At 46.3% G+C, this 25,265-nt stretch overlaps 1 protein-coding gene across 5 annotated transcripts in view; it reads left to right on the forward strand.

Moving 5' to 3' along the window:
- Positions 1 to 25,265, forward strand: part of ULK4 (unc-51 like kinase 4) — a 600,065-nt gene that overhangs the window by 193,658 nt on the left and 381,142 nt on the right. For all 5 annotated transcript variants that reach the window (XM_075556008.1, XM_075556007.1, XM_075556009.1 and 2 more), the window contains one exon: positions 3,493 to 3,585. In XM_075556008.1, the coding sequence (XP_075412123.1) occupies positions 3,493 to 3,585 (93 nt within the window). The remainder of the gene's footprint in view (positions 1 to 3,492; positions 3,586 to 25,265) is intronic.

Consider the following 25,265-nt stretch of genomic DNA (forward strand, 5'->3'; position numbering starts at 1 on the left):
TCGCAGCCCAGTGCTTACCTGGCAGCACCGCCAGGTCCCCTTTACTTCCCCATGGTCACCTGTACGCAGGTTGCCCTGGATTTGGATTCATAGAAATGATAACATTGATTAATGGATTCTCTACTTTTCTAATAATTCTCTCATTCCTGAGATTGATCACGTTCCTTGGTGCTGCATTTTAAAATCCGCCGCCGTCTTTGATTTATGTAGGATTTTTATAGCGAATGGCTGCCCTTTCTACTCACTGTGGGCATTTTATCTTTGTTTTGGATAAGTCTTTTATTGCTGTGGCTTCAGGACCTTTCATAAGAAAACCGTCTAAACGGGAGTACTGCCTTTTTCTTTCCACACTAAGCACTGTACGTGACGGAGCATCTTCCTGCGCCCCCCCCCCCCCCCCGCCGTTTTGAGCGTATGCCATGCACATGCAGTGCAGCAGGCTCCCAGGCCGCGTGGAGGCGTGGACAGAGTCTCGTTCTGTGTGATGCGCTCCCCGGTGACTTCCCACCTGCCGTGCATGGGTTCACGTTGTCTCCCGTCCCGTCTGCTCTTCCTTCATGCTTACCCATCCCAGTCAGCACCCCCAGGCTTCCTTCCCCAGACACTCCCCGACGCCCCCCTGAGCCGGCTCCTTTCTAACGGCAGTGGGCACAGAGGCCTCGCACTTCAGCTTGTGACATAACGATTTCCAAACTGGGAACGAATCGGCTCTGAGAAGGAGCCCTGGGCCCTGTTCTTCCCATGGAAAGCTTCTGTCCCCCACGTGCCTTTTTAAACACCTATTTTGGATCCTTAGAGATGTGTATTTCCTTTTTAGCTATTGGCTGTTGAAGGTAGTTGAGATAAATAGGGAAATGGATTGATTAACTTGTTCATTCGCGTATTTTTTAAATTGAACGCCTGCACAGTATTGTATACCACACACACACACACACACACACACACACACACACACACACCCATGAGCAAGCCAAATTCACAGTCCGTGAGTTGATTCTGACTCTTAGTGAGCCTGTGGGAAAGAGTCAAACTGACCTTCTGGATTTCTAAGACCATAAATCTTTCTAGGAGCAAGACAGCTTCATCTTTCTCCTTTGGAGTGGCTGGTGGGTTTGAACTGCTGATCTTGCGGTTTATGGCTCAACGCATAACCCACTCTGCTGCCAGGGTTCCTATACATTGAATCATTGGACCCAAAGAGTTATGCTGCAGCACCAAAGCCAGCCTCTGGCTGGCGAATGAATAACATTGTAGAGCAGGCTGGGTTTGATTGTGGAAACTGTCCGATAAAGACATTTGGTGTGTTCTGGAACGAACTTTTGAGATTGTAAAGCAGATAGTAATAAGAATGCAAGCAGAAAAGTATTATGATCCGGGGTCTGTGACGGTGGGGTCCTGCTGGGAGAGTTGCTCCTCAGCTGTGGCACCCGGGAATGCCGTTTCAGAGTGTTCTAAATCAGCAGCTGGCTCACGATGCTGCTTCGCTGTGCAAACAACGTGGCTTATGCTGAACGCCTGCTTTCCCTGTGGGAGTCTGGGAGTTTGCTGTGCTAGCTAGAAATTACTCCCCGGTACAAACCTTCATCCTGTGGATTTCCCCTGGTAGAAACATGGTGCTGTATTTCCAGGGCTGGGGAGAAGACCCCTCTGTGTAAACAGGGCGGGCTGTGGGGGATGGGCTCTGACCACTTCTAACTTCACAACGGGTGGTGGGGGTGGTGATGATGGTGGTGGGGGTGGTGATGATGGTGGTGGGGGTGGTGGTGATGGGGGTGGGGGTGGTGATGATGGTGGTGATGGGGGTGGGGGTGGTGGTGATGGTGGTGGGGGTGGTGGTAATGGTGGTGGGGGTGGTGATGATGGTGGTGGGGGTGGTGATGATGGGGGTGGTGATGATGGGGGTGGGGGTGGTGATGGTGGTGAGGGTGGTGATGATGGTGGGGGTGGTGATGATGGTGGTGATGGGGGTGGGGGTGGTGATGATGGTGGTGGGGGTGGTGATCATTGTCTGAGCCAGGAACCCGTGGCTGATTTCCAAGAGTTGATCAGACATGTCACCTACCGCCCAAACGTTCTTCCAGCTCTGGCACCAGGGGTCCCTCCCTCCCACGGCACCTTCTGCCCCTCGGCCGTGTTTGATAACTCCTCCCCGCGCACACAGACCCCACAGACCGTCCTCCCCGTGAGGGAATTTGTGAGGGAAGTCACGGGTGCAGGAAGGCTGTGATGAGGACCGTCTCTTCTCGGCAGAGCCCCCAGGCAGGCCCATCTGGAGCCATCTGGCCTGCTGCCACTCACTCTGACCAGCAATTGCTCTAAAGTGCTCTTAGTTCTGCCAGCAAGTGCTCCAAGGCACTGCCCTCTGCCAGCAAGTCTCTGGCATGTCGTGCACACAGGTGCACCGTCTCTCTCTCCTTACCTGCCCCCTCCGTCTCCCCTGATTTCAAGGAGCTTCTTAGTTCAGGGATCCTTGGGTCTAAATATGATACATGATCTGACAGTCTCCTCATGTTGGGGGTGTGAGCAACCCCCCCGCCTCTCTGCCCCTGCCTCTGCCCGCCCCTGTAGTCACCTCTGGGATGGCTCATGTTAAGTCTAGGGGCTTACAACGGACCAAATCGCCTCCTTCATTGTGCGGTCCCTCTCCTACAAGCATCCTATACACCTCAGGGACATCACTGATGAGCTAGCTAGTCAAGCTCCTTGGTGGGCCACAGCACCTCGTTGGCACGCACCTCCTTCCACTTGGTCAGTCACAGGGCGGGAGTTAGAATGGTACCGTCCTTGTCCCACACGGCCATCTCTCAGGAGGGGAGAGCCTTAGGAAGACCCTGTGTGCTTGGCTGCTTCTCCACCCTCCCCACTCCTATCCCCACCCCAGTATTATCCTGTGTGAGCCATGATGGCTTAACGGTGATGTGTCGGCTGCTCACGGCATGGCATGTCGTCTGAAACCACAGCCCACTCTGTGGGAGAACGAGGAAGCTTCCTACTCCTGTTACAGGGCTGCAGGCCATGGAAACCCACAAGGGTTCTGCCCTGACGGGTAGGGTTGCTGTGTGTTAGAATCTACTCTGAGGGCTGTGAGTTTAGGTTTTTGTTCTTGTTTTGCCTTGTAATGTGCTTACTGTGTTCGTGGAATAAAACTTCGTTAGTTGGACAGTTAATAGCCTGTCATGAAAGTACTTAGCGAAAATACCTGAATGTCGGGTGGTCTGGGGCACTCCTGACCTGTATTATCTCTCAGTGGGCTCCCCGCAGTGGCCTGTCACAAGGCTTAACTCAATGAATCCTCCCGTCACCGACCCGCAGCGGCAGGCCAGTGCTGTCTTCACCATTTGAAGAGCCTCAGGAAATTAAGTTGTCCGTGTAGGTCCTGTCATCAACAAGTTTATTCCCGAGCCCCCTGCCCCAGGTGTCTGCACCTCAGGGTCTATGTTGTTCAGGGGAGCCTCGAGGTGGACGATACTCTCATTCCCCGTATCATTTCAGATACGAGCACATCCTGACCGAGCCGGACCCGGTACCCGCGTACGCCCTGAAGCTGCTGGTTGCCATGACGGAACACAACCCAACCTTCACCAGGTATTTGAGCTTCCCATTCCCTGGGCCTCCTTCCAACCCACGAAATGGGTGACGTTTGAAAATCCTTGTGGAAGATGAGGAGATGGTAATTGTTCATTTTTCAAGAATCGTAGTAGCTACCTCTTATGTGGTTTGGACTCTTACTCGCCTATTTTTGGTCCTTCCTGGAATTTAGGAAACACAGTTCAATCAATGCACGAAGCTTTAAATGAGAAATTCCTTTAAGAGTAATACTAACACGTGACTTCTCCAACCACAACAAAACTCAGCCAGTGCCTCCTGTTGTTTATAGGCTATTGCTTGCTCCTGTGGAATGTAGTTGAAGGAGTAGCATTCCAGGGAGCGTGGGCCTTTGCTGAAGAACCTCCCGAGATGCAGCAACACTGTGGGCCTGCCTTCCAGGACAGTGGCCATTGCTCTCAGTGTGTCGCAAAGGAGTTCAGAGGGAGGCGGGAGCAAGATCCTCCTGCATTTCAAACAGGAAAACTAGTTTTCGTGTTACAGGTAATGTCGAAGGCATTTGGGGTTTAGGTAGCACTCCCCCAAAGTTAGCAGCAGATCATTTACAAATATCACGGATTAATTGTGGCACAATGTGTGAGACAAAGCATTTGCTGTCTCATTTCTGGTGTGTGTACGAGTCTGTGACATGAGTGACCTTCAACAGCTGTGCAGCCTTGACCACTACCCTTGAGAAGCCCTGTCTTCACAGTCACCCGGAACGCAGTGCATCTGGACAGTCCCTCCCCATTGAACGACTGTGTCTATGCACCGGGTATCACATCGCTGGGGCCAGGGGATACTTGTCCTTTGTGCCTGACTTACTGACGTGTTTCAACTAAGCACAGTGACTTCAAAGGCCATCCATATTGTGACATATGATCAGAACTTCATTTTCTCCTATGACCGAAACAAATTCCATTGTGTGGATGCAAACCACTTCCCTCATTGTCATGTGCAGTGCCTCCCCTTGTTGGCTGTTGTGGAGGATGGCCATGGATATTCAAGAAGCCCAGTTCTTGCTCTCAGGCCCTTTGGATAGGTTTCGGACAGACTCACCCAGCAGTGAATTGCTGGGCCATCTAGCACCTGTGTGCTCTTTGTTTCTCTTTTTGAGGACCTGCCGACCTATTCCCCACAGCACTGCAGGATAGTACAACACCGCCAGCAGTTGGAAAAGGACTTTAATTTAACATTTCTCACCAGCATCTCCTTTGCATTTTTTGGATAATCGCCATTCTCGCAAAAACTCACTGGCTCTGGGTCAATTCTGACCCATGGCCACCCTACAGGACGGGCCAAAACCGCCGCTGGGAGTTTCCGGGGGTACACCTCTGTAAGGGAGTGGGGCACGTCACCTTTCTCCCACCGAGTGGCTGGTGGTTTCCAACTGCTGATTTGTCTTCCCCTTCACCCGAGCCAACACCTACCTACCCTGTAGCCTATCCATCCCCCTTCCCTCCCCCAGCCCCCTTTCCTGCCAACCGTCAGTGTGTTTCTTCTGGAATGAAAACCTTTTCTCGAATGCCTGGGTGACTGCTGGTACCTGAAATCCTGGCAGCAGGGCAGCGTCCAGCATCCAGCCCCACAAGAGGGCAGAGTGATGTGTGGGACATTAGAAGCACAGAGAGCTGGAGGGTTTGTTTTAATCTCCTTGGTCACTTGACCTTTTTATCATGATTTAATGCCTTGATTTAACTTACAAATGCATCTAATCTCAACAGAGCAACTCTGCTGTCTTTTGGACATTATTTGCATGGAATACTTCGTTCTCTCCTGTTCGGCTTACTGTGTTTCTGGGTCTAAGACGTCTTTCTTGGAGACAGCATGTAGATGGCTCACCCCCACCCCCAATCAATCTGACACACTCTTCCTTTGTTTGGAAAGTCTACTCTTTTTGTATTTAAGCAAATTCCTGATAAAGACATTCTGCCTTTTGGTTACTTGTCTCTTATGCCCTTTGTTCCCCTGCCCCTGATTAAAAAATAATACTGTTAGCATTTGTGTTTGTTTGTTTTGTTATTTTGGTAGTGAACTTTTGTGATTTTCTTCTTTTTATGTGTGTCTGTGTGAGGGGGCTTCAAGAAGTTCATGGAAAGTGTAATTTAAAAGACAATGGAAAATTTCCACAAACTTCTAGGAAGGTAGGTAGGTAGTTTGGGTGATTTACCTTATGGTTATATTTAACCTTTTAAAATGATAACATTGTAGTTTAAGTTGATAGCAAGTTAATTTCAGTAACACACAGAAAGGATCTATATATTTTTCCTCCACCTTACATAGTTGTTATCATGTATTACACTTCTTCTTTAAATGGTGTCGTCGGCGTATAATTCGCACATCGTTCAGTTCAGTAGTTCAGTCACATCAAGAGGAGATGGACAGTTTCTTGGTTCCTTTGCTCATTGTTATGAGCTGTTATTAGCCATTTCCCTGCAGCCTCCTCTGCCATATCCCCAAGGAACCATTAATCCAGTTACCGCCTCGATGGTTCTCCCTATCCCGGATTTCATTGACAGAAATCACTCAGAACGAAACCAAGCTTAACAGCAACAAAAAAGTGAAATGGATGGAAACCTCGACCAACAAGAAAATGGAAAATATTAAAAACTAGAACCAAGTCAAAACAAATCAAAAAGGAGATCAAATCATAAAATGTTAAATTTTAATCAAACTCCATCTCAATGATCCACTTTCCATTGCACTCCTCTGCATGCCGGCAGTTCAAATTGATGTGGTTGGCGATTCACAGAGAGTTTACTAGAGACACCTGAGAAGAAGGCCTGGCATTGTACATTCAAAAACACTCATCACTAGAAACCCCACGCCCTGTGGAACACAGTTCTACTGATCCACAGAAGAGCGGCCCTGAGTTGGAATTGACCTGGTGGCTGCTGGGCTTATCATTTCTCCCTGTTTAATCTTATGGCCAATCACATACATTTATCCTTCTGTTTATTTGTGTTGGCTTCACATGTACAGAACCTCCAGTTACCAATTGAACAAAAAATGAAGATGACCCCTATAGGTATTTGCCTAGGAGCTTACTGTTACACACACACACACACACACACACACACACACTTTGAATATATATTCCAGTTCATATGTACATGCATAGATATATTCAAAGAGAATTAGAGAGTCTGAGTTATTATCTAATGTTTGGTCAGCTCTAGCTGAGGAATTTCCTTTAGTGTTTCCTGTGCAGTAGAACCCGGTACTCGCCCCCATCAGTCCTCGGCATCATCGGATTTCCACGCAGAATGTCGAGCAAATTTTGCCTCAGAGCTTGAACAAAACATCGGAATCTGACCCGACGCATGCGATTGTGTAAACAAATGCAATTAGTTTTTCGGTCACTCGGCATTAGTTGGCGTTGTTAGTACGTGTTGTTTAAACCCTTTGCGGCTGTGTTCCAAGCGTTTTGCAATAGTTTTCTTACGTTTTGCGACTTTTCTGTTTTTAGATAAAAAACATGGGTCCTAAGAGTTTTTTTTTTGAAAAGAATCTTCATGATAAGGAACTGGTTAACCGTGTTATCGATATTGTTGATGATAACTTAGTAAACCCTTTCAGAAAACAGAAAATATTAGACAAATTTTTTCTTTTAAGAGAAAGCCAGCCAGGTCCTCGTGAAAAAAGGCAAAGAAGAGAAAAACTCCTGAAAAGCAGCTACCAGTTGACTTTAAGGAAGGGACTCCCGTTCCACACACTGACTCTCTCCACATCCGTGTCCATGGATCCAGATCCTCATCCATCTCAAGGAATGGGCCAGACTGTAGTTGTTTAAAACTTGTTTAATGTTGTGTTTCTTATTTAAATTATATCATTTAATTCTGAACTTACTTACTTTGAAATTTCTGTGTAGTGTTTTGTATAAAAAGGAAAGGTTAGGGTAAAAATTTGGTGGTAGAGAGTGAGTTAATCCGTTTTTAATTATTTCCTACGGGCTAAACTGATTTGGAACTGGACTGCATCACCTCTGGAAAATGCTCCTTCTAGAGCAGATTAGCATTGGGGCCCAGGGTCCTACTGCCCTGCCTTTTTAGTTGCCACAAACTCCAGCAGCCTGTGTTTAGCTTGGATTCTCTTAATTGTACTCTCATTCCTGAAAGACTTTTGACAGAGCGAGAACTGGTGAATGGCAGTCTTTCTCTTTCTTTTAAGTGTTTCACATATGTTGCTGGACTGCCTCTGGCCGCTATGATTTGGAGAAATTGGCTTGGTTTCTGCTCGATGATTCCTTTCAGTTGACAGCTTGCTTCTCTTTGCCTGCTTTCTTAATTCTCTTAGGTTTGGCTTTTGAGAGTTTTAATGATGAAATGTTTTGGTGTGAATCTCTTTGGGTTTATCCCAGTTGGAGTTTGTTTTAGGTATAGATTCTTGTTGTGTGTATAATCATGTTTTTCTTCAAGTGTGGAAAGTTTCCTACTATTATTTATGGAAATCTGTGTGTCCTCTTCTTTTTCTGGGACTTTCCATGAAATGTTAGTTCCTCTGATGGTTTCTCCCAATTCTATTAGGCCTTTCCCAGTTTCCTTGATGTTTTCACTTTTCATTTTTTGCTGTCATCTTTTGTTTTGGTTTTTAGGTGTCGTTGAGTTGATTTCTAAATCACAATGGCCCTATGTACAGCAAAAGGCAGCATTGCCCCATCCTGTACCATCCCACATTGTTCTTATGTCTGAGAAAGATGGGGCTGCCACTCCCGTGAAGAGTCAGTCTTGGAAACTCAGGAGCAGTTCTACCCTGCCCGGTAGGGCTGCTGTCAGTCGGCATGTGCGTTGTTTAACCACAGGCATTCATACTTGCTGAAAGACTGTCTTGTTACTGCTTCTTGCAAAGAAGAAAGAGTGTTTGTAGAGAGCATCAGTCTTGAGTGGTTGAACCCCAGCAGCCTTGCCAGTTGGTGTACCAGGCAGTTGGCTGTGCCTGGAGAGTGTGGCAGCGATGCCAAAGTCTTTGTCTGTGGGATTTCCCCAAACTTGGGTTTGTCACACCTTCCGTATAGATGGTAGCATGTTCCCGGTATCATTTATACCTTTAAATACACACACACATACACACACACAAGTTTATTGAGGTGTATACTTCACATACTGCATTTCTTTTAAACAGACACCATAGTGTGGTCATGTCATCCAATGGAGGATAGACCACCAATTCCTACTTGTCTGCACATCAGTGCAGAGGCTCTTTTCAACGTTGTGAAGCTCAGGGTAGCCTCTCCCTCTTTCTAAGGCCAATCCCAATCCTGATCTCCCAGGCAGACATTTGTAGTAGGTTTCAAACTCCCCAGGTGATTCCAGCAGGCAAACAGTTGGAGAACCTAGGAGTGAAAGCATTTGTTACCTTTCCCGGTATTGCCAAATCCGCCTTCATGTAGGTTGTGGCAATTTCCTCCCCAGCAGTGTTTGAGAGGGCCCATGAGGACTAAACCTTTATCACCTCCGTGTGTAGAAGAAGTCTTTGATCTTCATCATTCTGGTAGGAGAAAGTTGCCTCGTGCTTTGTACTGTCACCATCTAGTATTTTTGTTCGCTATCTGGTTTGGGCTATGTACTTTCATTTGTGGTTTCATATGTGTTTATTGTAACCAACACCAACATTAGGCCTAATAGTGCCCCCACCCCGATTTTCACAAGGGTCTAAAATTGTAACTCATTAATCAAATATACGCCCCCAGTGAATGTGTATACCGAATAGATCTGCCATGGAGTTAATTTGAATGCATAACGACCCAGTAGGACAGAGGCTAACTGCCCCAAGATGTTTGAGTCCATAAATCTTTATGGAAGCAGACTGCCACAGCTCTCTCCTTCAGCGGCCAGAGGGATCAAACCTTTCATGTAGCCACTCCTTAAATTGCGAATACACTCAAAACCCCAACAGATGGCACTTCTGACTCCGAGCGACCCAGTGCAGGGATTTGGAGGCAGTGAACCCTGACAGGAGCAGCTAACCTTGTCTTTCTCCTGCAGAGCAGCTAATGGGTTTGAACTGCCAACTCTTTTGTTAGCATTTCAGCATATACCCAACACCAGCATCATCACAAATAGAATGCCTTAATGGGCACATGCAAATGTCACGGAGAACATACACATATAAAGTAACCACAAACTGTTTGTTACGCATCTCATTGGATCCACGCAGCATCATGTTCTTTGAAGGATCTCCATCTTCATTTAACTAACTGGTGCATAGTAAGAGTTGAGAAGGTCGAGTAATGACTACTGGAACATTAAGCCATATTACGTCAAGTCAAGCATTTATGTGTGTGTGTGTGTGTGTGTGTCCTCGTTTTATAAGATTGTGGATGGATACGGAAGCCCTAAAACCGTGTGTGTGTGTGTGTGTGTGTCCTCGTTTTACAAGATTGTGATGGATACAGAAGCCCTAAAACCGTACTCATCATGCCAACGAGACTGTCTCCTCTTCAGAATACGAGACAAGAGCGTGATCAAAGCTATAGGGTATTTGAAAAGAAATTGTGTGTGTGTGTGAGTAATAGGTTTTTTGTGCCAATATGGCTCCTGTAGGAACACGTGGCGGAGTTTAGCCTGGCCATCAGCTTTCAACCTAGATGAATGGGTCTTCCAGGCAGTCTCCTCCTCTTTCAACTCAGAGGCGGGCCGCACACTCTCTCTCTGCCCTCACTTTCCCATTGAAGAGCCACGTGGAGCCCTGTGGGAGCCCTGGAGATGCGTCCACCACCACAGGATCCACACATCTCTGCACCCACCAGCCTGTGATCTCCCTGCATGGTGCATCATTGCATGCGGCTTTGTGAGTCTGAAGAGGGACTTATGGACTGGTCTCGGGCAAACGGACTTGATCTGGACTGGGCTGGGATGTTTTCCCGATATAGAACTACTTCTTGATAGAAAGCTCTCTCTTACGTATAGATGAGGTTCACTGGATTTGTCTCTAGTCAACCTGGCCTAACACTGTGTTTTAATTTAAGCACCACTGCCCCGGTCAATCTAGTTTATTGATTTTATAGCGGTGGGTTGAGTTTTTTTTGCCATTATGGCACATTTTACTGTCTAAAAGAATGTTTTGACACCCCCTGAGCCCTCTCCTTTTTTTCTCCCCATAATTTTACTGTAGGTTGCACCAAACCATTGCTTTTAGGGAGGGTAACACCCCAGTAGCTTGTTTCCATTAAGAGCTAATTAGCTTTCAGCAAATCTTCCTTAGCAAACAAATTAAATTTTAACTTGTTTGAGTTCTTTTGGAATAAAATTTAGCTCATCACTTGAATCGCAAGAAAGTGTTTATGCGCCATATCCAAGGAGGATTGTGAGCCTTTCAGGTTGCCCATGCAAAAAAAAAAAGAAAGAAAGAAATGAAAAGGTAGAGCAATTTGTTTTATGGAAAGAATCACTAAAGTGGATTTTAGAAGGAGGAAATTTGGGGGATGTTTAAAGTGAAGATCATAGCGGTCAACAGTGTAGTTTTCAAAGGTAGAGCACGATTCTAGTCAGCATCTTCTGTCAACTAGCCAACTTCCCTCCTTGCTGTGTGTTTCTTCATTCATTCATCCGTCAAACATTTGTCGACATCCGAATGACGACATGGTAGGTGCGGATTTAGATGGAATGGTCGCCCTCAAGGCACTCTTGAGTGGAGGAGAGCTATCAAACATATTCAACAATGTGCTTTGAAAGATAAAGTTACGTCCAGAAGAACATGGGATGCCTACAGAGATGGAACCCACTGGGTCTGTCCTGTTGGCCAATTACCTAACCGGCGTGGACCTCTCAGTTCCTTCATCTGGAAAATGGGGCTACTCTTCGCATCTGGCTTACAGGAGATGCTTGCGGAAGTGCTCCCTCCTACTTTTCCTCCTTCTCCCTCCACTCTTCATCTCCCCCTGCCCCCGCCCTGCCCTCCTTCTCCTTTTCTAGAAGTAATATTGAAGGGGGGTAAGTCTGGAAGAAAGGAGATGTGTTTGGTGATACTTGAACTCAAAAACAACCGCCACCCCGTCCATTCTGACCTGTGGCACCCCGACAGGACAGAACAGAACAGAACTGCCCCATGGAGTTTGTGAGGCTGTGAATCTCGGCAGGAGCAGAAAGCTTCGTCTTTCTCCCACAGGCAGATCCGACTGCTGACCCCCTGGTGGGCAGTCCAGTATATATACCCCTACCCACCAGAGCTCCCTAAACGAAAACAGTCGCACCCTACAGAAGATTGGAAAGGTGTGTATGTGTTCAGGAATGTAAACAAAATGTGTGTGGGGAAGGCAGTCTTTTTAGATGGGCTTTGGATAGCCATTCTGGAAGCCTTAGAAAGTACCCAGTCACAGGATGCCTTCCATTTGAGTTTGATTTTGAATTTATATATCTTACTAAAATTTGATGTGCTGTAGACTGATATATTTAAGGTGATACAAACCGTCAAGCGCCCCGCTGCTAACTGAAAGATGGATTTAAACTGGAAAAGCCGTGTGATCTACTGATCTGCTTCCAAATGTCTCAGCCCATGGAGTGCAGTTCCGCTCTACACCCGTGGGGTCCTGGGGATGGCGGCGGGGGTCGCCACGAGTCAGAATTGACTGGATAGCAACTGATTTGGTTTAATCTGTCAAACTTCTGAGTCATCAGAGACCCTTGAAGATGTTTTCCAGTTGTTAAAACAAGCCATTTAATCATCGTTGATTCTCTGTTGAAAATTAGCTAATTGCATGCGGTTAACTTTGTCTTCTGATAAAATCTCCATAATTATAAGCTACTACTTCATTGTTAGAGTTATCGTCAGGGGATTCCTCCCAGAAGTAGTTTGCCACGTATGAGCTGCTTGAAACCACCAGCGCTGCGGGGGAGAAAGACGAGGCTTTCTCCTGGAGAGTGAGTGTCAGGAACCCACGGGGGCAGTTCTATACAGCCTGTGTGATGGTAGAACTGAGGAGCAGGCGAAGCACCCACATGGTCCTACAGCTACTATGAGTTGGCATCGACTCAATGGCAGTGAGTTTGGTTTGGCTTTTTGGTTTTTCTCTTTTGTGGCCTTAGCTCATGTTCCCATGTTGTCAGTCACTAATTCACATAGCTCATGTTCTCATGTCGTTAGTCACTAATTCAAATAGCTCATGTTCCTGTTTCGTTAGTCACTAATTAAAATTGGGTTGATATGGCCCCTTGGTAGAGGATAAGGCAAGTGGATACGATTGAAATCACTGGATCTCAGGTATCAGGCATCAAAGACCCCAAACAAAATATCATATCAATGTGAATGAGGGGGATGGTGGAGTGGAGACCTAAAGCCCATCTGTAGACAGTTGGACACCCCCCCCCGCCCCTACAGAAGGGTCACAAGGAAGAGATGAGCCAGTCAGAGTGAAGTTTAGCACCAACACAATGCACAACTTTACTCTAGTTCTTTAATTCTTCCCCCTCCCCCTACTGTCATGATCCCAATTTTACCTTACAAATCCTGCAAGACCAGAGCATGTACACTGGTACAGACAAGAGCTCACAACAGGGAATCCAGGACAGATAAACCCCTCAGGACCAATAAGAGTAGTGATAACAGGCGGGTAAGGGGAAGTTTAGGGGGGAGAAAGGAGAAACTGATCACAATGATCGACATATAACCACCCCTCTCCCCAGGGGGATGGACAACAGAAATGGGGGTGAAGGGAGACAGTGGTCAATGTAAGACATGAAAAAAAAATTATAAGCAATCAAGGGTTTGTTATATTCCTCGGTTGAGAAGTATCTCGGTCCTTGGTTTTGCACAAGAAAGAATTCACGCTGAAGCCTGGTGTGTGATCCAAGTGGGTTTTCATAAAGGATAAGAAGCAATTTCAGATGTTACAGTAAATTGAACACAGCACCCCCATGGCACTGCACACCCACACGTGGAGACCTGAGGCCAGAGAGACCGCAGCACGGTGGAGGAGCAGTCGGAAAAGGGGGGTAGGCTCCCTATTCTGACTTTTCAGGGCCCTCCGCTGGGAGGCGTCGTCAGAGGTACTACTGGTTGACCCCATTGGCTGAATTAAGCCCACTTGGCCTAGATCCCAGGTGTACTGGGCTCCTGGTCAAGGCCTGAATTTGCACTTGCCCTCTAGCCTGTATCAGCTTCCAACTCCCTGCAACGGGGAAGGGAGGCCTTAGCATCAGGGACAACCCCTAGTTCTGCCTCTAGCTCTCTAACAGGTTCAGGTGTGGCGGTGGGGGATGAGTTGACGCCAAGGTCTCAAGTAGAAAATGTTTTGAGAATGATGATGGCAGCATATGTACAAATGTGCTCGACACAATGGACGGATGGATTGTGATGAGTGGTGAGAGCCCCCAATAAGATGATTTGAAAAAAAAATAAAATAACTCTTTTGTTTCTTTAAAGTAAAAAATTGAAATCACTAAGTACTCCTTGAGTTGACACTTCTCATCGGCCTGCGAACCTAACATTGTTATTCCTGCCTTTCCTTTTTCCAGTGTGGCTTCCTCCATGGTCTCCACTGTGGTCCTGCATACCTGAACCACGTGTGTTAGGGTTTTTTCATCATGTAATAGAAAACTGGGAATTAAATTAGCTTTAATCCTTGATTGTGCCAAAGTATTCTGCATTCTTCCATTCGGATTTTCCCTTTGATATTTGTGAGCATGAACGTTTGTTTCATCTTGGAGCGGTGTAGCAGTTCTTTTTGCCTTCAACCGCTAGTGGTTGGTACCATTCTTCTTTGGCTGTAAATAAAGGGGTCACTTTATAAAGAAAAGGTCTATGCGCCAATGCGTTTATTGTATGCCATCTTTTCTGGTTATCGAGAAATTCCGAATTTATAAATATTTAGGGTAGGCATATGCTTTTCTTGCAAAAGGCCCCCTGACTTATGGACCTGCTGGCTCGAGCTAGCCTTTCAGCGCAGGGACGCCTTCTCTTTGTTTCCTTTGAACACACGTGGATATTAGTTCTGGGCCAGTGGATGCCCAGCGGCTATTTCAGCATCAGAAGGGAGGAGTGGTCTCCGATGACGTTTTTGGGTGTGGGCTTTACCGGGAAGCTATGCATCCACACATAGTGGGTCCCCAGTTGTGCTTTTTGGAGTGGTTTTAAATCTGACTGTGGATTCAATCAAGCGCCGACTGTTTCACCCTGCTCCTTTGTCCATGTAGACGTTTACTTGTCATCTGTAGCCGGGATTGGCAGACTAGGGCTTTTCCGGCACTACCTGGGAGGTAAGAACTTTTCCATATTTAAAAAGGTGTAAAACAGACCAAAAGGTTGTGCTTGTGTGTGGTTTTGGTGGGTGAGGCAATAACCAAAAAAACAAAGAAGAATGTGAGCTAGAGACCGTATGGCTGCCAAAGCCAAACGTATTTATAATCTGCTCCTTTATAAACTCACTGCAGTCAAGCCAGTCCCAGCTCATAGCAACCCGGGAGGGCAGAGGAGAACCGCCCTTGTGTGCTTCCAGGACTGTTCATTTACAGGAGTGGAAAGCCTCATCTTTCCTGCACAGAGGGCTGGTGGTTTCAAACTGCTGACCTTGTAGGCCACGCCAGCCCCTGTGGATTGACCCCGTGGCTGCCATGGGCTCACCCATCAGAGCAGGTGAGAGGATGGTGCAGGACTGAGCAGTGGTCTGTTCTGTTGTACAGAGGGTCACTAGGAGTTGGGACTGACTGGTGGCACCAAACAACCCAGCCCCTTGATAGAAACAAACTTTGGATAGACCCAAAGGACTCTTGCCTGTCAGTTTGTCATGCTGTGGTGGCCTGGGTGGTGCTCGAAACTATGCCGCTGGTGCTTCAAATGCCAGCAGATCACCCCAAGTGAACAGGTTTCAGTGGAGCTTGCAGCTGAAGAACAGACTAGGAAGAAGGAGTAGGCTGCCCATTTGGGAGGAAAGAGCCGCTGGAAACCTTAGGCAAAGCTTTGAAGCGTTGTCAGAGGCTGAAGGCCTCATGAGTGGAGACAGAGCACCGTGGGGGATTCTGCCCGGGTGTGTGCCCCCACCCCACCCCCAGCCAGTCAGAAGGCTGCAAACGTAACCGAGCAGGAGCTGCCTTCTCACGCCGAGCTGACCATGATGAAGAGGGTCCAGTGAAGGTGGGGAGTGGGACCTTCGGGGTCTCCCTTTGTCGATGGGGCACCACTCAAGAAATGGCGACAAAAATCTCATAATCAGAACTGAGAATGGAGGGAAATGGAAGGCGGTAAATGAAATGGGACTGTGTAGGTAAGGATATCTTAGGCATCCGTGAGCTGAAATGGCCATTTCGAATCTGAACATCACGATTGCCTCTGCAGGAATGACACAACTAAGAGGGATGGTCTTGCATTCATTGTCCAAAAGGGCCTTTCAAAGTCTGTCTTGAAGTCCAATATTGTCTGAGGTAGGATTCTTTCTAACTGCCTGAAAGGAAACCCAATGAGTACAACTAGTATTCTATTATTTAAATTTATGAATCAGTCACAAAAGCTAGTGATGAAGAAATTGAAGAATTCTGCCAATATCTTCAGTCAAATTGATTAAACTTGCGATCAAAATGCATTGATAATGATTGGTGATTGGAATGCAAATGTTGGAAACAGGAAGGAACAGTAGTTAAAACTGTGGTCTTGGTGATAAGAACGAAGCTGGAGTTCGCATAATTGAATTTTGCAAGATCAACAACTTTTTCACAGCAAGTTGTTGGTCTTTTTTCAATCGCACATGTGGACTTCTCCAGATGGAACACACAGAAATCAAATTGGCTCTATCTATGGGAAGAGATAATGGAGAAGTTCAATATCAGCAGCTGAAGCCAGGCCAGGGGCTGACTGTGGAACAGACCTTATAAATTGCTCATATACAATTTCAGGTGAAAGCTGAAGAAAATGAAAAAGTTCAGGAGAGTCAAAATATGAGCTTAAGCCCATCCCACCTGAATTTTGAGAACATCTCAAAAAATAGATTTGGACACTAGTGGCAGAAGACCCGATAGCTGTGGGAGGACCTCACGAACCCCATTCGTGAAGGAAGCACAGGTCTTCAAAAGGCAGGAGAAAGAAAGCAGATAACGTGCATGTCAGAAGAGTCCTGGAAAGCCTGTTCTCAATCCTAGAGTGGCTACAGCAAAGGAAAGAAATGACATCAAAGAGCTGAATGGAAAATTGAAAGACAAAGTCCAATATTATAATGAAGTGTGCAAAGACCTAGAGTTAGCAAACCCACAAGGAAGAGCACACTCAGCATATCCGAAACGGAAAGAACTGAAGAAAGCATTCAAGCCTCGCGTTGCTTGTGGGCAGACTACTGAATGATGCGGGAAGCACCGAAAGAAGATGAACGAGACTCTACCGCAAGCACACCTGTTACCTGAGGACTGAATGCTCAAATTACCTGGTGTGTGAAGCAGCGGAAGACGGCTCTACCAAGAGTATTGAACTATCAGTAGGTGGACCAACATTGACTTACTACTTCAATGCCCTGCTTGCTGTATTAAGATATTTATTATTTAGACAGACCTGTGATTGACAGTGTCAGTGAATGTTACTCTTAAGTTTTGCCTGACAATCAACTCCCGTTGTATGTGCAAATCGCGTCCAGTCACATGAGGATTTATTCTGTACTAGTCAGTCAGGTATTGCAAGATGGTTCTTTGCCTACACTTTTTCAATCTCAACCTCTCTCAGTACTGTTTTAAAAATTAATGCCATGAGGTAATCAATGATACTATGAACAGAAGGTCCTTATGCTTCAGGAAAATGATCAATAAGATTCCCTACCATAAGTTAACAACCATGTCTCTAAGGTGAGCCGGAGGCAGATAAAAATAAACAAACAAACATATTCAGGAATTTATTTTGGGCTCACACTTAACCTCAGGAATGGATTCTGGGCTCACACTTAATCCTAGCTCCACTCTAAGAACAATTAGCTCTTACTTCATGGCCCTGCTCAGTCCTCCTCTCATGAAGGAAACGCACGAAGGGTGCTATAGCCAAGTGTGGTGAAGGAATTAGATGGTGACGGCTAACCGCAGATAGAATAGCATCTGCGATCTTAAAGGCTTGTTTCCAAACAAGCAATCCTCTAAGTGAGATGTCAGCCAAGTCCACGCGGAAGAAACACCAACATCAGTGACCCAAGGATTGTAAACCTTATCATCTGAAGTCAAAGTAGGGAATAGTTATCAGAGCTTAGATTGTGAGATTCTGGTGTGCAGAAGGCTGCGGGTGACAGTGGAAGCCCCAGATACAGTTGCAGGGTCTACACAGGGAATAAACCTCCAGTGATTTCCCTCCAACCACAATTGAGGGATGGGAGTAACCTGATTACCAGACAGAGTCTTGGAGAGAGGACTGTAGTCAATTAAATTGATCAAGCTGACTTGACCGGTTAAAACCTTGTCACTTGATCTCCCTTCTGACACACTTTGGTGAAACTATAGAGACAACTAGAAATAGGGTTCTTGGGGGTTATGGTGATGGCGGGGTGGGGGCGGGGAGCGGATATCAAGGAGCTCAGGAAGGAATGTTGGAAACTGCTTGTGTTTGCAATTGTGCATGACTGTGTGATGTGATTGAACTGTGGAATGATACGATCTGTAAGAGCGCCCAATAAAATGGTTTGGGGAAAAAACACTGAGGCATAAGGAAAAGTTACGCCCCAAATGGATCAGTGGCCATATACGGGATTTGAACTATGACATATCCAAACTTGCATCTCCCCCTTAAGGTTATTTTTTTTCTAATCAAATCTTAAGTTTATTGTTATATATATTTTTCCTTCAAACCATTTTACTTAAAAAAATTTTATTGGGGGCATGGGAGAAGGGGAGGCAAGGGAAAGGAAGTGGACAAGGGAACAAGTGATCCAAAATTGATGGCGAGGAGGGTGTAGGAGATCCTGGTAGGGCTTGACCAAGTGCATTGCTACTGAGAGGAATTACTGAAACCCAAATGGAAGGCTGAGCATGATAGTGGGACAAGAGGAAATAGAGGAAAGAACTAGGAGGCAAAGGGCATTTATAGAGGTCTGAATACAGGCGTGTATATATGTAAATATGAGTAAGAATGCATATTTGTTAAAAAAAAGAAAGGGTTTATCCCCCCCTTTGAAAGTTCTTAAAACCTTTATTGAAGGTTTCAAGGAGGACAGGGGACATGTCTAATCTTACAGAGTAAACTCAAATGCTGCCAAAATGGTAGAGCAGCCTATATCATGCTTCTGTTTATGAATGAAATCAAGAACTAAATACACAACATTGGAAGTTGTAAGGCCCGTGAATCCAGAAGTGAGACAACTCAGAGGGGCTTCTTTCCCGATTGGCTGGAAGCAGGACGTGTGGGCTATTTGGACGGATGGCTTGAGCACATGACAAAGGGAGGTTCGATCGGGTTGTCAGAAGACGTCTCCCGAGTGCTGGTGAGGACTTTGCGCCAAGAACCTTCCTTAAGAGGAATCTTTTCACACGTTAACTTTAGCCACAGTGAAAAATAATTAATCTGTTCTATAACTAGCTGGGTTTTTTTTTTTAATGTACTTTGGATTTTCTTCCCTGAGTTTATTCAAACAGTAAACAGCATGCATCCTTTCCTTGGGGCATTCTTCTTAAGATCTTTTTAACTTCCGACTGGAGGTTCCAGTTCCTGAGTGGTGAAAACAAGTGTTGGTGGCACAATGGGTTACATTTTGTACTTTTAATCACCGGGTTGGCAGTTCAAACCACCAGCTGGACCGAGGGAGAAAGATGAGGCTTTCTACTCCTGTCAAGTGTTACAGTCTTGGAAACCTACAGGGGACAGTTCTACCTGTCCTACAGGGTCGTTAGGAGTCAGGATTGACTTGATGGCAGTGAGTTTGCTTTGGGTTCAAGTTTAATGGAGTCCTGCTGGTGCTGTGGGTTGGGCATGAGGCTGCTCCCCTCAAGGTCAGCAGTTCAAATCCACTTGCTGCTCTCTGGACAAAAAATGTTTGTAAGCTATTTGGTGTCACTCAGTTGAGGCCAGTGGGTTTGTCTGCTGAGGGTTTGATAGTTTCAGCGGGAAATCCTTTATTCTTAATTTGGAGAGTTGGATTGTTATAAGGGAAATAAGCCTAAGCTAAGAGGGAGTGAAGGCTCAGACCTTGGCCATACCATTCTGATACCAGGCACGGGCCTCAGTTTTGAAACGCTCATGCAAAATATAGATTACAAAAAGATAGGTGTTATTCTGATTATTGAGGTCATTATTTTTGAGTTCCTGTTTTATACTTGTTTACATATATGTGTGTGTTTATATATATTTAATATAGTGTACATATCTATGTATATATACATTAAGATAAGATTTCCTCAGTGGGAAATGGGCTGTGTTTTACCTAATTTTTAATGCATGTCCAGAACGTACTGTTTACTTTTAACTCGTTTGTGTAAGACAGAGGGACTCGCCTGCTTGGGTCTCCTAGACCCCTCTGGAGTGCTTTTTTGAGGGCCAGTCTTCCATGTTTTGGGGTGCAGTGGATGTTTCCGGCAGTAGTTGCCATGTCCTGTGGGCTCATTCTTCCACGTTCTTTTTGAACTCGATGCCATCCCATTCCTTGCTGCGTGCACATGTGGAAAGTTGTCAGTCGCACTCCCTCTGCTGGCTTGGTGCTAGGTCATCACTCACTCTGTTCTCTCGGACTGTGGTATTCTGACACGCATCTTGAGGCTCCATTCTTGCTGTCTCTCTTAGGGAAGCCTGACCGCCCCCTGGCTTGTTACGGGCTGGGGCATGGGTGCAACGACTCATGATCCCTTTGTAGCTCTTCATGATGAAGAGCCCCAGCTGTCGGGGCCGGTCTACATGTCCTGTGGCCATTGCAGAGATGACGTGGCACGCCGAACTACCACTGTTGGCCTGCCGAAGAGCTAGCCCGGACTCTGGGAGCGTGGTCCGAATTTCAGGGCTGGAATCTAAACGTTTTGAGCTTTGGGCTGAGTCCAGGGACAGCTGCCAGTGACCGACAATGATTAAGAAATTCCTTGACTGTAGAAGAGCCCTCTCTGGGTTTTGTATGCATGAGTTCACGGTGAGTGTTTCCAACCAATTCAATGGGGCGGCGAGGTGTAAGTGTCCCATGTGCCAACTACATGGCTAGTGGCCGGCCATGGTATCTGTGTGCAGAAGATGGCAGGGGGTGGCACTATACAGCCCAAACCTTCCGTCGCCTTCATAGGCCGTTTGCCCTCCTGGCATTGAGAGCTTTAAATGGGGCACTTGGTTCTAACTGGACGTGTGGGTCTGGCTCAAAGCCACATGCTTTCTGCTTCACCTTGACTGCAAAAAATACTTGGGTATTTCATCATCCAAGCCCTAGGGATTGGTATCTTCAGGGCTTAAAAGTGCAGATGCAGCTAGGTTCACGTTTAGCACCCTATTGTTTGATCTCTCTCATGATCCCTTCAAATTTGTTTTAGTTCAGCGGTTCTCAACCTGTGGGTCAAGACCCCTTTGGGGGTCAAAAGACCCTTTTACAGGTCGCCTGATTCATCGCTGTAGCAAAATGACAGTGATGAAGTAGCCAAGAAAATCATGTTATGGTTGGGGGTCACCACCACATGAGGACCTGTGTGAAAGGGTTGTGGCATGAGGAAGGGTGAGAACCACTGTTCTAGTTTTTCAATAGCTTTTGTTTTCTTTTTGATTGAGGTTTTTATCTGTTTTACTTTGTTGTTGTTAGTTTTTTAAAAATGTTTTTCTGTATATGAAATCCAAGGTAGGCAAGTCCTAGTGGGTGCGGCAGGGGCAACGGGGACCGGTAGGGTCGGCCCCAGAATGAGGAACATGCACAGCAGCTGATGGTGGTGATGGCTGCCCAGCTCTTTTCTGATGTGGTTGAACTATTGTATGGTGTGGAAATTCCATGCCAATGAGACTGCTGGGGGACACAAAAGCCAGTGACTAAAAACTGTTTCGGTGTTATTCATTTATTTTTTTGCGTGGTCAGATTCCCATTTTGCGATGGAGAGATCTGTGGGGACGTTTGAAACAATCGTTGTGACCATTATTACTAACGTAGCCTTTTCTTTGACATGGAATGATTTGTACTTGGTAGCAATTTTCTTTAAAAAATCATTTGATTGGGGGCTCTTCCAGCTCTTACAATACTCCATCCATCCATCCATCCCATCCATCCATCCATCCATCCATCCATCCATCCATCCATCCATCCATCCATCCAAACATCCATCCACCCATCCATCCACCCATCCGTCAGTCCATCCATCCATCCACCCATCCACCCACCCACCCACCCACCCACCCATCCATCCATCCATCCATCCATCCATCCATCCATCCATCCATCCATCCATCCGTCATGTCAAGCACAATTGTATATTTGTTGCCATCACCCTTTCCAAAACATTTTCTTTCTACTTGAGCCCCTGCTACCAGATCCTCATTGTTTTCCTCCCTCTGCCACCCTCCCACCCTCATGAACCCTTGATAAGTTGTACATTATTATTATTTTCATAGTAAATTTGAACCTCTTTTGCTGGCTCTTTTGATTTTGGGCTCATGAGTAAATGCATTTTTGGGTCAATTTTTTGTCCTTGAAAATATCTCCTGCTTCTGATGAGATTAAGCTGTGAAGCACCAGGAACAGTGGTGCGTTGGCCATGATAACATGACGTCCCAATAGAGCATTGCTGTGGTGCCCTTAAACGCTTTGTGTTTGTGTGGTACCGAATCTCTTTGCGTATCGCTTCGACCTGATGGGAACCTCTATTTCTTTGGTTACTGTAACCAGCACAACTCCGGCTCTTGGCATTCTAACTGAAGGAACAAACAGCTAACCAAAGTGGGGTGATTCCTTGACAATACTTGGCAAGTTTTGGTGTTACAATGTAAGTGTTTCCTGTCAAAGCTCCTATTCCTCTTGGTGGTTTGCCATGGAGGCTTCTCCTTTCAGAATTGACCTGGGCTGCAAACTCCTTTTTCCCGTGGTGGTCCGTCTACTTGTGATCACGTCAGGCCTTGTCTCTGAGCACATCGTGGCCCCTGCCACTGTCCTTCACCTCTGTAGAACCAAGCCAAGCCCCACCGCCTCCGCCGGGAATGGAATGTGTAGCATGAAGGCTTACAGCACCCGCTCCCAGGCCATTTGTCCTGTCTCGACCTGAGATCCTCTTCCAAATCCCTGTCATCTTCCGACTTCGTGTGATGACAGGTCTGGGTCAGGACACAGCCCTGAGTTGGCTGTGAGACGGGCCTTTGTTATGTAATTAAAGAGCGTGAGAGCTGCCAGACTAAACAGTGGTCTGAGATGGAAATGATGTTTTGCAACGTCCTGGGCACATTGTGATTCCCCTCTGGAACATATGTTATCACTTAGCATTCTTTGCGCATAGCGTGTCACATAGCCGCGGGGAAGTCCAGGCACTAGAAGAGATGACTCATGATTCTTCGATGTGGGCTATACCTCTCAACACGCTTTGTACTCTGAGAATGTGAGCATGCCCCCGCCTCCCGGCTTCTCTGGATTTGTCTGCTCTCTGCTCGAAGGTGGAACTCCTAGACCCAGTTGCTTGTAAGTAAACAAAATGGTTTGAAAGGCAGACTTCACTAGGTAGCTTGAGGTTCTAAAGTAGGATAAGCTCAGAGGAAACTAGACAAAGGGGTTGGCAGAGGCCTTTCTGGAACACCACAGCCTATGAAAAGGGGCCACGGTCCACCAAAGAACAAGAAACCTGATCATTGTGAATGAAGGGGGATGCGGAGTGGGGACCCAAAGCCCATCTGTAGGCAATTGGACATCCCCTTACAGAAGGGTTGTGAGGAGATGTGCCAGTCAGGGTGCAGTGCACCAATGATGAAACATACAGCTTTCCTTTAGGTCTTTAATGCTTCCCCCACCCCCCATCATGATCCCAATTCTACCATATGCATCCGGCTAGACCAGAGGATGTACACTGGTATAGATAGGAACTGGAAACACAGGGAATCCAGGACAAATGATCCCTGCAGGACCAGTGTGACAGTGGCGATACCGGGAGGCTGGAGGGAAGGTGGGGTGGAAAGGGGGAACCGATCACAAGGATCTATCTATAACCCCCTTCCTGGGGAACAGACAACAGAAAAGTGAGTGAATGGAGGTGTGCAACAGTGTAAGACATGGCAAAATAATAATAATTTATAAATTATCAAGGGCTCATAAGGATGGGGGAACGGGGAGGGAGTGGAAAATATGTGGAGCTGGTAACAAGGACTCAAGAAGAAAGCAAATGTTTTGAGAATGATGATGGCAACAAATGTGCAAATGTGCTTGACACAGTGGATATATGTGTGGATTATGATAAGGTGTACGAGCCTCCAATAAAATGACTTTAGAAAAAAAAGGCCATGGTCATTAATAATCATAGAAAACCCCTTTAAGATCATAAGGTGCTTTATAAAACCAGTGACACCAAATCGATAGCTTTTGTCTTTTTTAATTTTGAAAGCCTCATCGCTGCTGAGAGTCCAGTGAAACTTGCATACGTTTCGGTCCCACTGCTGGCCATGTGAGGAGCCCTGGTGGTGGTGGCGGTTTATCTGCCGGGCTGCTACTGGAAAGGCCAGCATTTCGAAACCACAGCCACTGCACAGGGGAGAGAGGACATTTCCTACTCCTATGAAGATTCACAATCTCGGAAACCCACCGGGTCTTTATGAGTCAAAATCTGTTATTGGCCATGGCTTTGATTTGGAGTTTTGCTTGCATTTTAAATTAGCAGGTCCTTTGTGATTGGCAGCAGGAGAAAGACTGGGCTTTCCATTCCCCGAAACAGAACAGTCTCAGAAACCCACAGGGGGTTGCTGAGAGTCAGGAGTGACTTGATGGCTGTGTGTGTGTGTGTGTGTGTGTGTGTGCAACAACTGTCACTATCTATTTAAAACCTTAAAGCCTCTGAAGTCCCACTTCTAAAAATGTATATTCTAAAATAATTGTCAAAGATGTACACCCACAAAAAAAGATGTACACAAATGTTTAAATACAGATGTGCCCACTACCAGATTCTATAAAACAGCAAGTAATAGAAAAAATAGTATTTGGCTTCAAAGAGGGCCTTTTTAATGTACCCACTAGCTGCTGTGTATTCCAAAGGCACACCCTTACTGACGCCTCCCCATCACAAGGTGCACGTGAAGGAAGTCGTGCCTACAGGGTCTCTGTGCCTCTCCCAGGAGCAATAGCAAGAGGGACATCCACTGGGATATCCACAGGATAACTACAGGAACCTACTGGGAACAGGTTTCACAAAACTTTAAAACTGCCTTGGTGACCCACGGAGCCAGAAAAGTGCGAAGCCCTTCTCCCCCCGTCATGACAGCGCACCTGCTTGCTCTCTGAGGGTAACAGAGTGTGCCTTCCTGGAGTTTTGTTGGGAAAATCTTACCCCAGCTCCCTTCATATTTCTCTTTGTTCCCCCCAAATCCAATAGCACTTAAGAGAGACATGATTCAAATACATCAAGAATGCCGAAACTGTTGTGGCCCGGTATGAACACGAGAATGCAGACTTCTTAGGAGAAGGGGTCGCGCGAGGGATGCTCCACTTTAAAACATGGTTAGACCCGATAGAGGCTATTTCAAGAAATGGTAGCTTCAGATTTCTATTCTGTGACTTTAATAAAGGGTTTTATTATTTTTGTTGCAATACACACACAGAGAGGCTTCATCAAGTTCACGGGCAAATTCTATTATCTTTTAATACTACTGTTCCATGA

This window comes from Tenrec ecaudatus, chromosome 8 (genome assembly GCF_050624435.1).
Source record: "Tenrec ecaudatus isolate mTenEca1 chromosome 8, mTenEca1.hap1, whole genome shotgun sequence".
Taxonomy (NCBI): domain Eukaryota; kingdom Metazoa; phylum Chordata; class Mammalia; order Afrosoricida; family Tenrecidae; genus Tenrec; species Tenrec ecaudatus.